Here is a 14,866-nt window from a genome sequence, read left to right on the forward strand (position 1 = left end):
CATTCGTTGTACACAGAGTTCATTTCTCATCATCTGAATGTTACATCCTAAAGGAGAGCACATGGTTAAAACTACAGCTAGTGATAAGGTAGAACTGACAAAAAGGGTTCCTCTTGAACATGGAACTGTTAGGTCATGTCTGGACAGTGTGAGGAAATTCATGCTGTTCGCTGAGTGGAGGGGCAGAGAGGTTCTTGGGGCGAAGCCTGCAGCAGTGTGGAGACACCCTGAGAGCCTCTGCCGTGGGTGCATCTCCCAGCTGCTCTATAGGAATACATTTTTTGAGTGGTGACACCCCTTCTTCTACATATGTTAGTGTGTAGACTTGATGATAAGCTTAGGAATGCTATGCTTAGTGTGGTCTGTTGCTTTGTGTTTCCTTGTGAGCTGAGCACTCACTCAGTGAATGCAGAATTTGCCAGTATGTCTATCGAGAGGCCGGCTGCCATTTCTGTCTTCTATGTTGCCAAGGAAGACATGGGGAGGCATGAGGGTTTTAGTTGGTAAACATTTACAATGTGTATAATCTCTGTTGTGGTTTGCCCTGGAGTTATCTGTATTTTGATGCTAATTTCACTGCCCAGAGGACAGCTGCCTAGTCAGACTCATGGACTTCAGCAGAAACTTCTCCCCATTGAATTTGTAAAATACAGGTGAGGGGCAGGTACAGGCTAGAAGGAGGCCTTTCATTGGATGAGGAGGAAGGGTGGGTGGGAGAGAAGTTTGAAGGAAGAGGAGGAGACTGGAACGGAAAGGAGGACAGGAGAGGAGAGAAGCTGTGGCTGGACAATATGGCGGGTGACTTTAAGATTCCATGCTGAACCTTTACAGGTTGTTGCAAATGTTCTTAAGGGATGGAGGGTACCGGTCTTTGTATGTTTAGGTGGTTAATTATATCTTATCAATTGGGTCAAAGATTATTGTGTTGTGTGTTCTTTTATGTGACAGTTTGAGTGTAGGAAAGTGTGTGGCGGCAGGAGACACTGGGCAGCCACAGAGTTGGGATGTGTTTCTGCCAAGATATCTAGCAGACATCTTGGGGCACTACAGTACTGGATGTAGGGGGATAAAAGACAACGATATACTTTTTTAAATTTTTTTATATTGTTACAACAACTAATCTCAAAGACCTAAGTGTATGTGCATGTGCAGGATCTAGAAGGACACATCAAACTGAGCTGTTTGTGACTGGGTGACTTTGTTCTTGCCTTCTTGCGTTTTGTTTCCTGTAAAGCACACATTAAAAAAAAATAAGCGAAAGCTTCTTTTAAGAACTTAAAACAAAATAAAAATAATGGCACAAGGAATTTCCAAACTGCGTATCAAGGTAGTGACATGCATTAGTGCATGGGTGCACTAACTCAGATCAACCGTCACAACGAACGTACAGAAGAAAAGATGGGGGATGGCAATGGAGGGAGAACACATTAAAGTTCCGAAAAGAAATGTCTGGCTTGCCAAAGAAAGGAACACAAGTCAATTTAAAGCACTAGACAAACTTTAGAAACAAAGTGGAGGGAGTCACTAAAGAAATGAATAAAGTTAAAGAGAAACCTTTACTCTGCATGGGGAATTACAGGAGCGTAAGAGTAAGAAATTACCTGCTAAGGGCTCTCGAGCAGAGGTTCTCAACCTTCCTCATACAGCCCCGTAAGACAGCTCCTCACAGGTGGTGACCCCCCAGCCATAAACTTATTTTGGTTACTAGTTCAGAACCTGTAATCTGGCTGTTGGATTTCAGAGTTCAAGTCACACTTGTCTTTGAGAATCAGAAATAAAGGTGACCTCCTGTTAATGTCTAGTGCCTTGGGGGCCCTGGGTACGGTTGCAAATGACCAGGACACAGGCGATGCAGAGCAAAGGCAGAAGAAACTGCACGCAGTTGCAAGCTTTATTAACCCTTATATAGATATGAATATGCATTACCTCAATTTCCATTTTGGCCAGATACCATAAGATCGTTATTCCCAGCATATCAGAAACAACTGAGGCAAGACTAGACAAAGAAATAAGACTAAACAAAGGCTTCTTCTCAAAATATTCATATAACAAATCACCCCTCTTCTTATATCAAAATATACTTGCCATAACCAAGAGAGGATGAGAACCGCTTCCACAGAAACTGCACACAGGAGAACATAGTTTAAGGCCAAGTGAGAAAAGCATTTTCTTCTCAAGGGCGGCATCCCAGGTCCTACTTACACCTGTCAGCAGTCCTTACCTGACCCTGCCTGGGAGCTGCATCTCTAGGTCTCCACAACCTCCCACTTTAGTTTAACAGTCCAAGTACTCAGGAAGGCCGAGCAAGGAACCATGTCCTGGTATACATTAACTCCTGGCTTAACAGGATATTAGGCCTTTAAATCCTTTTCAGTTTTCCTGTGCCATCAAGAGCAATAGCAATGGGCCTGCTGAAAGCAACATATTCTTATGTTCTTTGTCTCCTTCTACAGTTTGAGGAGGAACTTTTTGAAACCCGTGAAGAATTTGAGAAGTTACTCCAAGGTAAGAGAAAAATCCTGTTCACTCTCAGTGTTGCCCGAGACCAACTTGAGACGGGTCTCCCTCTTCTGCTCCTCTCTGTAATACACCAAGAGAACCGTGGAAGGTAGGTGGGCAGGAACTACTAGGATCCTAGTTCTATTGCACCGGAATCTTGCCGGTAGGGGGAGCCCACTCCCAACTTTCTGAGCTGTGATAATTATGACTCTCAATTTCCCCCTGACTTGAGGTGGTACTTTCTGGAGTACATATTTGAGACAAGGTTTCAGAACCTCGGCTACAGGAACCGCATCACGTAGCTGAGCATGACCTTGAATCTCCGTCCTTCCTACCCTCATTGGAATGTTGGGATTACCCCTGAATGCCACCACACACCACTAATGTCTTTATATTGAATCTGCTCTGCTAGAGCAAGTTATGTGGTTCAGACTCCCTGTTAGATACTGAATGAGAACAGGAGACTAGCCCCACCCACCCAACTTGAAAGATTGTGATTGGAAAAGCATAGGGTAAGCCTCACTGTTGCTTTAATGAGAGTCGGGGGAGAGGGAGAGAGAGGGAGACAGAAACAGAGACAGAGAGAGACAAATAGAAACAGAGACAGAGTTCTTCTAATGAAAGGACCATAGCCATTCTGCATTCCTTATCTCCGTGTGATTTCTTGGTTGGTTTGCTTTGCTACAGAGCATCTTGGGAAAGTTGAAGAAAAAAGCCCCAAGTAAATAACTGTCCCCAAATGAGAGCTCGCCTGTAGATAGAGCAAATTGCAAGAAAGATTTTGAATTCAGAGTGAGGGTCATTAGTCATGTGTGTCCTTTGGCAAGCAATGGTGAGTGATAGAAAGATGTAATCAGTGCTATAGGACTTCAGGAAGCTACCAGAGGGACGACAGGTAGGTAAGAAGCCCAACTGGGCTCAGAATTACAGTTGAGGGTAAAAGGTGTCTGAATGAATGGCATAGCCATAGGGAAAGACACTGAGGAAGTAGAAAGGAGGAGACTGGTCTGAAGGAATGCTTTGTATCCAATATGTATCCAAATGTATCCACAATGTCCCAAATATCCAAACAATTGTTTTAAAATGTCAAATATCATATTGTATGCTGTATATCTTTTGTGGATAAATGCATACATATTTCTCCTGTTCATTTCTAAAATTGATAAGTGAGCCATGTGGTCCTATTTTTTTAGAGTCTTTAGAATGAAAGGAAATATAGTTACTTCTCTGAAGACCAATATATAATCTAACTTACTTTTGTGTATTTCAAGGTGGAACCCTGATGTATGAACAAGTGCCCATGGTGGAAATCGATGGAATGAATTTGGTGCAGACCAGAGCCATCTTAAGATATGTAGCTGCAAAGTATGACTTGTACGGAAGGAACCAGGAAGAGCAAGCCTGGTACTAGGACATTTTGTTATTTAGAGCAAGAGCCAAAGCAAAAGAAAACTGCCCCAAACCAGAACCACCAAATTTAGCATCATTAGAAGTCACATTCATAGCATATAGTTCGTGATAGATTGATAGAAAGCCTACTTTTGCTCGAGTGGAAGAATCTATTATAACAAGTGTTAAAGAAGAAGGTTAGCAATTCTCTCTCTCTCTCTCTCTCTCTCTCTCTCTCTCTCTCTCTCTAACACACACACACACACACACACACACACACACACACACATCTCATTCCACAACACTTACCTTTAGCAATAATTCATTCAGGAAATTGCTATAGTTTTGGTTTTTTTTCTAGCTGTATTTTTGGCTTTCATTAGTAGAAGGAGTTAGCTGTTTTCTCATGATGCCATGTTTGCCTCTATGAGGTGGGAATGGAAGGCACAAATAAATCAGAAGAACACTGACTCATACATTTATTTTGGGGGAAAGGTTCACCTTACCCTGTAAACCCAAGACCGGAAGTGGTTATAGGAAACTGGGCATCAGATCTGTTTTAGGATTTTACTGCTGTGAGCAGACAGGACCAAGGCAACTCTTGTAACGACAACATTTAATTAGGACTGGTTTACAGAATCAGAGGTTCAGTCCGTTATCATCAAGGCGGGAACATGGCAGCATCCAGGCAGGCATGGTTCAGGAGGAGCTGAGAGTTCTGCATCTTCCTCTGGAGACTGCTAGGAGAAATATGACTTCCAGGCAGCTAGGAGAAGGGTATTAAAGGCCACGACCACACCTACTCCCTCCAAGGAGGCCACACTTCCAAATAATGCCACTCCCTGGGCCAAGTGCATACAAACAATCACACGGTCTCTGCTTATACCAGCTGCGTCCCTCAGCCTCCCAGACAAAATCTAAAACCACCCCAAACCAGAACACCAACACTTAGCATCATTAGAAGCATGTGGTGAGCATGTATTAGGTCTGGCATGATGGGCAGCCCTACCTATAAACTCCAAGCTTGTCTCCTGAAAACTGAAAGCTGAAAACTCCTGTGTGGAGTTTGATAACATAGTTGGGGAACGAAGTAGTCCATGAGTGGTAGCTGAGGTGTATTTTAAATAAATCTGTCGTGATATCGTTTCAAAATGCATTTTAAGACAAGTGCAAGAAAATCGATGCAGTGCCAATTTTTAGAGTGATCTTACCTTAACCTTCACTGCCAGCCCCACCCCCTTATTTTAGTAGTTTTTGCCAAATCTCTTCTGACTATATCCAAGGCAGAAGCTGTTTCAATAAAAGTAAAAAACGTGGTGGAACTGGTTCTTGTGTGTACCCTGGTGGTTGCTAGTTCTGGCTCCAGAGGTCCATTGGAACTGGCACTAATTTATCTCAGATTAGCATCTCTCCTGGCAGCTCTGTTAGCTGCGAACTCTCTGGTTCCAGCTACCCAGTAAAATCAAGACTCAGAAGTCCAACAGCAGCTGTCTGGCCTATGCCATGGACTCTGCCCACACTCCCAGCAACCGCCCTCTGGTAGTGAAGGTATAAATTCCCAACTACCCAGTAATATCAAGACTCAACAAACTGTAACCCAGCAATCAGATTCACATGTTAAATTCTAAATCCACAATACATCCACACAATAAACTCATAACCAATTGATAAGGATTTGAACCACCCACCTAGATAAGATAAATTTGCCTACAGAAATCCCTCCCAACTACCTTGGCAATTTAAAACCACCCGGATCTGGGTCATTCTTCTCTGTCTCCATCTGGATTCTTCCTCTCTTCTCCTTCTCTCCCACTTTACAAAAGCTTTTTCCCCCACCTTAGATTTTACTGTCCAATCATGGCCTGGACCTAATTTGTCTGCCTTCTCCTGCGTAATGACATCAACCTACAAGAAGCACAAGAATTCAAGACCATTTTCAGACACTAGGTACTACCTCAGGGTGAAGCTTCAGGACCTGTTACTCAAAAAGATCAGAGATCCATTTTAGATCAGGATAAGACATATCATGTGAAACCCCACGAGTTTCTTCACTGGGTCTTCGTGTCCATTTTTCCATTCATTCTGACAGTGGCAAATAAGGCCTGGTGGAACAAACTCTGGACCCTTTAAAAATGACATTCTGAGTAGTTGAGAATCTTGGATCTGAGAGGAGAGGGTTTGAGCTTGACTGAGGACCCTAGATCTCTCTTCAGTCACATGCACCTTCGGTGTGCTGTATTTAAACAGACAAATACCATAAATACCACATTTACACACTGCATTACTTCACTGTTACTTTAAGACTCTCTGTGAGCATATTGTATCTTATTAATAGTGGTACTACATAACTAATATGAACGTACATGTAATTGCTCACACACTAATCTGGGAGGGGCAGGGTTTTGCTACATAGCCCAGGATCTCTCCTCCCCCTCTCCCTCCTCAGCCTTCTGAGGACTGGGATTCCAGGCTTATATCACCACACTGGTTTCAGATTGAACTTTGTTAACATCCTCAAGAACCGCTTGCTGATATAAATGCTTGACTGAAGTTCACAACACAAAATCCTGTGGGGACCCTGATAACCAGGTGCATGAGATTAAGGCACTATGTAAAATGTATCACTGGTCCATGCAATGTTCTTCTCTGTCTTGGGGGTTCTTGTAAATGACCACCCTTTCCCTAGGATTGATATGTACGTAGAAGGCTTGAGGGACCTGAGCGACATGATAATGTACTTCCCGCTCTCTCTGCCGGAAGAGAAGGAGATGAACCTGGAGTACATCCTCCAAAGAGCCACAACAAGATTCTTCCCGGTTTACGAGAAGGTGAGCCATGACCTTCAGCTCGAATCAAAGAGAGAGGACGGCTAACGAAACAGAGCAGAACTTCTTCGGTGGACGAAAGATTGCAAAAGCTCTGTGAAAGCTTGACCGTCATCCCTCACTTGTAGGAAACAAGCCTGCTTGTCTTCCTTTCTCTGAGGTTTCCCCTTCCCTTTCTTTCTTTAGTTCCTCTCTCTTCCTCTCTTTTTCTCCTTCTTTCCTTCCTTCCTTCCCTTTCTTTTCCTTCCTTCCTTTTTCTTTCCTTTCTTCCCTCATTTTCCTTCTTCCTTCCCTATCTTCCTTTCTTTTCCCTTCCTTCCTTTTCCTTCCTTCATCCCATTCTCTTTCTCTCCTTCCTATCTTTCCTTTCCTATTTTTCCTTTCCTTTCCTTCCTTCCCTCCTTCCTTCCCTCCTTCCTTCCCTCCTTCCTTCCCTCTTTCCTTTTTCTTTCTCTCCTCCCTTCCCCTTCTCGTGTATGTGTGTGTGTGTGAGTGTGTGTGTGTGCATATGAGTGTGTGAGTGTGCGTATGAGTGTGTTGTGTGAGTGTGTGTGAGAGTGTGTGTGAGTGTGTGATTATGTGTGTGAGTGTGTGTGATTATGTGTGTGAGTTTGTGTAAGTGTGTGTGTGAGTGTGTGAGTGTGTGTGTGAGTGTGTGAGTGTGTGTGTATGTGAGTGTGTGTGAGTGTGTGAATGTGTGTGTGAGTTTGTGTGAGTGTGTGTGTGAGTGTGTGTGTGATTATGTGTGTGAGTTTGTGTGTGAGTGTGAGTGTGTGAGTGTGTGTGTGTGAGTGTGTGTGAGTGTGTGAGTGTGTGTGAGTGTGAGTGTGAGTGTGTGTGAGTGTGTGTGAGTGTGAGTGTGAGTGTGTGTGTGTGTGTGTGTGTGTGTTTCTTTTTGTGGCAGTGTTGGGGATAACACCCAGGCCTTCATTCAGCAACGCTATATCCTATAACACTGCTACTTCACCCTAGAATACCATGAAGTACAGAGGCTTCTCTCATGTCTGAAAGTAGTAACAACATCAAATTTTCTAGCAACATCAATAACAATGAGAATCATCTCTACTGAGGGCTAAGAGTGGGGCCATTTGCATTTTGTAAGCACTACCTTTTAATACTCATTAATTCCAAGAAAGAGGTGCTATTATTATTCCACTTACAGACAAGAAATTATAACTTAGAAGAACTTGGCCAATGGCATATAAAAGTCAACATTTGCATTCACAGCTCTACAAATATCGATCACCCATGCAAGTCTATAACAAAGAACATACAATTTTGGGGCTAGAATATATATTATTCTAGTCTATTCCATTTTTGCATCCATCAATTTTAAACCAACCTGACACATAATTTACAACTGTATTAGAAAAAAACTTGTCGGGAAAAAAATGGATTTGTGTCCCTCTGAGGACACTGTCCTTGTACACAGAGAATCTTCTTAAGACAGCACGCCTAAGGTAAGGGTCCACACACGGGTATCACTACGAGTGATGAAGAGCCACCAGACCAGGATGGTGCATGACTTACAAGGGAGGCACAAGGATTCCCTGTGCTCACTGAATGGTTTAAACTAAGAGAAAGCCCAGGAGACACAGGATGGGACTTAAGTTCACTTAAGTGACGCTAGCTGGAAGCAGAGAACAGCTCAACTACTAAGGTCTAACCTCTTAAAGATTTTCCGCCGTACAGCACTTTGAATGTTGAGACTGGCCCTCACCTTCTGCTTCCTTCATCCCAACCACCGCGCAGGCCCTAAGAGACCACGGGCAAGATTTTCTTGTGGGCAATCGACTGAGCTGGGCGGATGTACAGCTCCTTGAAGTCATCTTAATGGCTGAAGAATGCCACGCCAGTGTTCTCTCGGGCTTCCCTCTGCTACAGGTAATGCTGTCTAACAGCTCTAGGGGACTTCAGAGAGAATGAACATGTTATTTATTTATTCCTTCACTCGGTCGCACTTTATTATTTAAGAAGTCACTTTCATCTTTATGCCACAACCTGTGCTAGAATATATAAAGATGCCACTAACTAGAGACATCTAGTCCAGAAAACAGGGACACAGGGAGGTACCTTCCACATAATGTGCTAAGTTAAAGATATGGGAAAACAGGTAAGCGCCACCCAGACCACTCTCAGGGACTGGAGAGAGGTTTCTTGGTGGAATCGAATCTCTAGCACTGAGATGTAGCAGAACCTTAATAAAGCCGCTTCTTCAGCTGGTGTGGCGGCGCGCATGCACTGTTTCCTAAGCCGAAGCCGCGGTGGTGTGTAACTGCAGTTGTAGTTCTGTAGACGCTGAGGCAGGAGAATCTTGGTTCAAAGCCAGAGTAGGCTATGCAGCAGGATCCCCTTTTCAAGAACGAAGAGTCGCTTTCTTCTCTGGGGGCAGGCACTTCAGACAGCATCACGGGACATAGCCCTTACTTAAGAACAACAGTGCTCACTGATGAAGCTTATCCTATGCCTCCCATTGCACCAAGAACCAAACACACTTAGCCTTTCACTAATTCACCCCCAAAGTCAACAGAGAGGACTCGGGGAGTTAGGAAACTTCTACATGGTGAGTTGGTGCAAGGATTGGGACTCGAAGTTAAATCTATCTGATTTACACAGCTGAACTCTCAAACTTTAATCACTGCAAAACTTAAAATGTTTTAGACATTACAATTCTAAAGCGACAATTTTTTTCCAGTTTCTATTATGATATAAACGAATTTAGAATTGCTATTTGATTCACTATGGGTGTTTTTTTTTTTCAATGTTGCCTTTTTTATATTTCTGGAAAAAAAATTCCTGATCCTGGTTATTGTGCTTATTTTAAGTAGTGAAAGCCGGAAGCATGTGATATCCGAGGGATGGCTATGCACACGAGGACGCTTCCATTGTATAAGTTTATGCAGCAACCCCCCGTAAAGCTGTCGTTCACACAACAACATGAAAAACACTAAGAAAATAAGCTTAAGAAATCAGTCTAGGAAGTCCAAGAAAATAAGGACTCGCCTCACTGTGGCCCTTACTGTGATGCTCTGATGTTTGCTTCAACAGCATCATGACAGGAATAGGTGCTTACACATGGAAGACGTTAGGATATAATTCTCACAGTGAGAAAAGTTGGTTATAGCTTATGGTTCTAGTTAGTTGCATTGTCAATAACACCCAACCTATTACCACTTGGCAATAACATACAGTGTTAGGGCCATCACCCTTCCTGCTTCTTGCAGTGTAGAATTCATATTTTATTATGTGTTTCTGTTACAGTTTGCACACTCACACACTCACATACACACTTACACATACTTTCATACACACAGACACTCACCTATACCACACACCTATACTCACACACTCAAACACACATACTCACATATGCATAGAGACATGCTCACACACGCACACATGCACACAACGTATGCACACCCATACACAACTTACACACACTCACACTCACACAGGAGTATAGGTCCTGGAAGAGGTCAGGACAGAGGTCGCCTCCCCTTGAGCAGGAGTTGCAGGTGATCAGTGAGTCACTTAATGCTGGTAACTGAACCCCCAGTCCTCAGGAAAGATGAGAAGCTCTCTTAACCACCAAGCCTGTCTCTCCAGGGGACACAAATTTCTCCGTTCTTTTCTCATTTGTAACAGCATGGCTACTTTGTGTTTCTTTTGCTACATGCTCTTTTAATGGATCTTGGCTTTTACATTGTAGGACTTCAAGGTGAGAACCAGCCAAATCCCTACAATTAACAGATTCCTTCAACCTGGAAGCCAGAGGAAGCCTCCATTGGATGAGCAATCCATTGGCACGGCAAAGGACATATTCAAGTTTGAACAAGGCATGTTCCTTAAAAACATGAGCACTATAATAGCTGAGTATTAACAGTTACAGAGGCTGAAGTTATGGTAGTAAATGTTAGTAATGTTAGTAGGTTAGCAATGTTAGAATGTTAGTAACGAAAATATTAAATGTGTAAAGAGATAAACTACTAAAAATGTATTTATAAACTAGAACAACCAACTCCTGTTTGAAATAAGACGTGCCACCAAGACTGGATCCAGAAAACCCAAGGAGTCCTCTGCCTTCTGTACGGTCCTAGAATAAACTTGTATGTCGTAAGTGAAAGTCAAGGAGTTTTTATTGCATTTGTGTGTGTGTGTGTGTGTGTGTGTGTGTGTGTGTGTGTGTGTGTGAGTGTACACCTGTGTTTGCTGTGGCACATGTGTGGAGATCAGAGAACAACTCTCCTCATGCCCTGTAGACCCTGGGGACTGAACTCAGGTCATAAGGTTTACCATCAAGCAATCTTGGCTGTTGAAACATCATAGTCACCATCAAAGGTTAAAAAACAAAACTCAACAATAACACATATTCACACACTCCTACACACACACACACTCACACACACGCATACACACACACACACACACACACACACACACACACACACACACCCTGATCTCTCACTTTCACTGCCTTGATGCAGCACAACTGCAAGCAGCTTCTCCATCACGGGGGTATCCTACAGACACAGCAAGTGTTTCTACCATCAATCCCACAACTCACCTTGGCCTCAGGGTCAATCACAGTGGGAATAGAAGCCCTTGTCAACCTTGCCTGTTGCCAAGGAAGCAAACTACCTGCCATTTCCAGCCTGGCTGCTGGAAGCCATGTGCTTGACATTGCTGGGATCTGTCTGTCTTTTTAAAAAAGGGGGATCATTGAAAGCACACTAATGATGTTGGGAAGGGTTTGCTATGTGAATTAACTAATAGGTTTGTATTCTCCCTCCTTCAATTCCTTATGGCTAAAAGGGTAACATCCTGCCTGCACTTACAAGCAGAGTAAGGACTCTTGCCTACCAGACCAGGAGTTGGAGCTCTCCACCCCTTTCCATGTCAACAAAGGTCGCAGTCTGAAGGACTTGAAACTGTGAGCCTGGTTTCAAGCTAGCCATTAACACCCCTCCCATAGAGATGAGAAACTGAGTCCTCAAGAAAGGAACAGGTTTCCCAGAGACCAGAGCAGACAGTAGAAAAAAGGCAGGGATCTCCGGATGGGCCATCTGGTCCCTAAACTGCCTTGGACATTTCAAGTTTCAACAGTTCTTCAAATGGAGTAGTGACTTTACAGGGGCTTGGGAGACAGGGAACTGCTCCTGAGAGGCATGGAGATCTGGTGTCAACAGCCCTCCCTTGACATCCGTTTTACTAATAACCAACCTGTTCAACATGATTGAGTGACTGAGTTTCTAGAAAAGACACAGACACAGAAGTGACTTAGAATACGATGCATTTTATTTGAATACTGAGTACATTCTGTCAGGACGTTGATGTGCTGAGAACAGAATTCCTTCAATACAAACACACTCCACCCCCAACAATGCAGATAGAACCCCTAATGTACAAAGTCACACACAGCTCCTTCGCAGTCCCTGTGGTCCACTCCAGGAGTCCCATCCTCTGACAGGTTGCAATTTAACTTAAACTTATCTGAGTGATAAGTGTTTGGAATTGTCGAAAGTAAAAAATATCCAGCCCCTAATTTTCATGTAAAAGAAGGAGACAAACCAAATGAGCACATAACATTTCAGGAAAGACCAGAATTAACAAATGGAAACATCTAAAGCCTATGCTTTAAGTTTCGTGTAAAAAAAAGAACCTGCTCTGCCAGGCCCAGCAGCATGGTGGGAGTTTGGCTCTCCGCTTCTCTGGATGCTACAGCAGCAGCAGGACAAGTCTCAGGATCATCATGAAGCTGAGTAAAAAGAAGAGGAAGAAAGAGGGGCAGTCACTCTGAGGGACAGGAGTGCCATGTACCACCCTGTCATGTCCCTGTACTGTGGTCTCTGAGGGCTCTGTCACAGCCCTCCTTAGAGGAAGGAAGGGTAGACTCATTTTCCTGTGTCCCAATTTCTCAGAAGCAGCTTAAAAACATTCCATGAACAGCTGAGAGAAACCAGACCTGCTGTTCGGAAAGGCTCAGCTGAGGGCTGAAGGGAGAAAGGTCAGGGAGAAATGTAAGGTTTTAAAAGATACTGAAGAGCAGTAACTCGAAAGAACTGTCAGGGGTGCTGGAGAGCTGGCTCGGCGGTGAGGGGCGCTTGCTGCTCTTCCAGAGGACCAGAGTTCCGTTCCTGCATCCATGGAGCTGCTCATACCAACAAATGATGTGCAACTCAAGCTCCAAGGGGTCCCATCAACTCTTCTGGCCTCTGTAGGCATATGTACACACACACACACACACACACACACACACACACACACACACACGCGCACACACAAATGCACATACCACAGACACAGACACACCCCCTCACACACATGCACGTACACACACACACCACATCACACCACACATATACACTACACACACGCACACACACATGCACACACACACACCCACATAGAAACACAGACACACACACACACACACCACGCACAGACACACACCACACACACAGACACACACCACACACACACACACACACACACACACACACACATTTTTAAAAGAGAAAAGAAAGCCAAGGAGTAGTGCAGTGGGAACTGGGTCCCCACTTCATCATTCATGACTTTTGATCCTTCCCAGCATCAAAGCTCATCTTAGTTCAGGGACATAGCTGCACAGTTGTTTTTGGTACCTCTCCATACAAGTAAAGGTCACCACACTAGGTAAATGCAGAGCCACTCTAGAAAATTCTCCAGCAACAAAAAAGCATGAAACCACTCAGGAGGCTATAATTCAGGACAAAATACTACTGATACCTGAAGTATTTCCATCCTATCTTGTTTTTTTGTTTTTGTTTTTTGTTTTTGCAACAGGTATCTTTAAACATTGAGACAAACTATATTTGGTATATTTTGGTCCTGACATACTTTATGATGACATTATTAATTTCCATGCCCTTTAAAGCATTATACACAAATGCCTGCTCAGAATTCCATTAAATAGATAAAATATTTACACCTCTTTTCTGGTGGCTTTCTACGCAGCCTTAGTTTTTAAGCTCATTATATCTCCTATTATCACCTTATTATATTTTGTATTAGAAACACAGCCACAGTGAACATTAGGCTTTGCATACTTCTCTATTGGAATAATTTCTGGAAAATGAAAATGTGTACCAAAGTGAGGCGAAGTTTGTGGCTTTCAGCACACGGGGGCGGGGTGGGCAGCTTCCAGAAGGAATTAGAAACATTTTCTCTGGATTTCATTTGTTAATATGTATTTAACTTTGTAGATAGAGTCACAGGATCTGGGCTGGGGATGGAGCTCAGTGGCAGACAGAGTGTTTGTCCAGCATGTGCAAGGCCCTGGGTTCAGTTGTCAGCACTGAACAGTAACAGGTAGCTAATAGCTAGCTGTGGGAAGGAGAAGTGTTTCCTGTGGATTCATGAACTTAAACGCTTGTTCCCCAGCTGGTGGCCCTGTTTGGGGAGGTTATGGCACCTGCAGGAAGAGGAGCCTAGCTAGCAGAAGTACGTCTCAGAGGGGCAGACTTAATTACTTTAAAAAAATCTATCTAAAGGAAGAAAGATTTGCACATTTGCTTAGGTTGATTTCAGAGAGGTCAGCCCAAGGCTGGTAGCTCTATATCTACCGGGCTGGGCTGAAACAAAGTATCAGGAATGTGAGACTCAGGAAACCTCTTTGCCTCAAAATAAATATATCCCAGTGAGGATGGCAGACAAGAGGCCACCTCTGTGAGATCAAATAAAGAAAAAGTATCAGAATTGGGGTGGGTGGGCAAACTGTATTCTAAAGAGAACACAGAAGGGCTTCGAAGACCCACAAAAATGCTGATGGCTTCTTTCAAGGCTCCACAACTGCCCTTGAATTTAAAAGGTCCCCCACTTAGGACTAAGGCAGGACTAAGTGTGGGGCTCTGTGTAGCTTGAACAGAAGGTATTTATTCTTGGTTATTGGGGCAAGATCAAGGACATGTGAAAGTCACTTGTGAAACTTGACGCTAGTACCACAGAGGAAGGCAGAAAGGGCTCTATATGATGCAGTTCACAACTGCATTTCTCATGGGTTTATGCTTAATGAGGAACAGGGCAAACATGGCTTTCCTCTTTTTAGTACCCTCCTCCACATCTCTTCCTGAACACATCCTGCCCCACAATCTGTGGAGAATAGTATTCTGTGAAGA

At 43.6% G+C, this 14,866-nt stretch overlaps 1 protein-coding gene and 1 long non-coding RNA gene across 7 annotated transcripts in view; one reads left to right on the top strand and one right to left on the bottom strand.

Moving 5' to 3' along the window:
* Gsta3l1 (glutathione S-transferase alpha 3 like 1) overlaps window positions 1-10,836 on the top strand; it is a 13,271-nt gene extending 2,435 nt beyond the window's left edge. The window contains exons 3-7 of the mRNA XM_343545.9: window positions 2,454-2,505; window positions 3,771-3,903; window positions 6,575-6,716; window positions 8,466-8,597; window positions 10,423-10,836. Coding sequence (XP_343546.4) covers window positions 2,454-2,505; window positions 3,771-3,903; window positions 6,575-6,716; window positions 8,466-8,597; window positions 10,423-10,593 — 630 coding nt within the window. The 3' untranslated portion in view covers window positions 10,594-10,836. The remainder of the gene's footprint in view (window positions 1-2,453; window positions 2,506-3,770; window positions 3,904-6,574; window positions 6,717-8,465; window positions 8,598-10,422) is intronic.
* The window catches only part of LOC102550123 (uncharacterized), a 30,980-nt gene that overhangs the window by 7,499 nt on the left and 8,615 nt on the right, over window positions 1-14,866 (bottom strand). For 2 of the 6 annotated variants that reach the window (XR_594325.4, XR_001839776.3), the window contains 2 exons: window positions 12,373-12,468; window positions 11,987-12,251 (listed from right to left, as the gene is read on the bottom strand). The exons of 2 other annotated variants lie outside the window; for them this stretch is intronic. This is a non-coding gene — a long non-coding RNA (uncharacterized LOC102550123). Of the gene's footprint in view, window positions 1-11,986; window positions 12,469-14,866 lie in introns of those variants that run through there. 2 more of the 6 variants (XR_005489064.2, XR_005489063.2) reach the window with 1 other exon arrangement.

Source organism: Rattus norvegicus, chromosome 9 (genome assembly GCF_036323735.1).
Source record: "Rattus norvegicus strain BN/NHsdMcwi chromosome 9, GRCr8, whole genome shotgun sequence".
Taxonomy (NCBI): domain Eukaryota; kingdom Metazoa; phylum Chordata; class Mammalia; order Rodentia; family Muridae; genus Rattus; species Rattus norvegicus.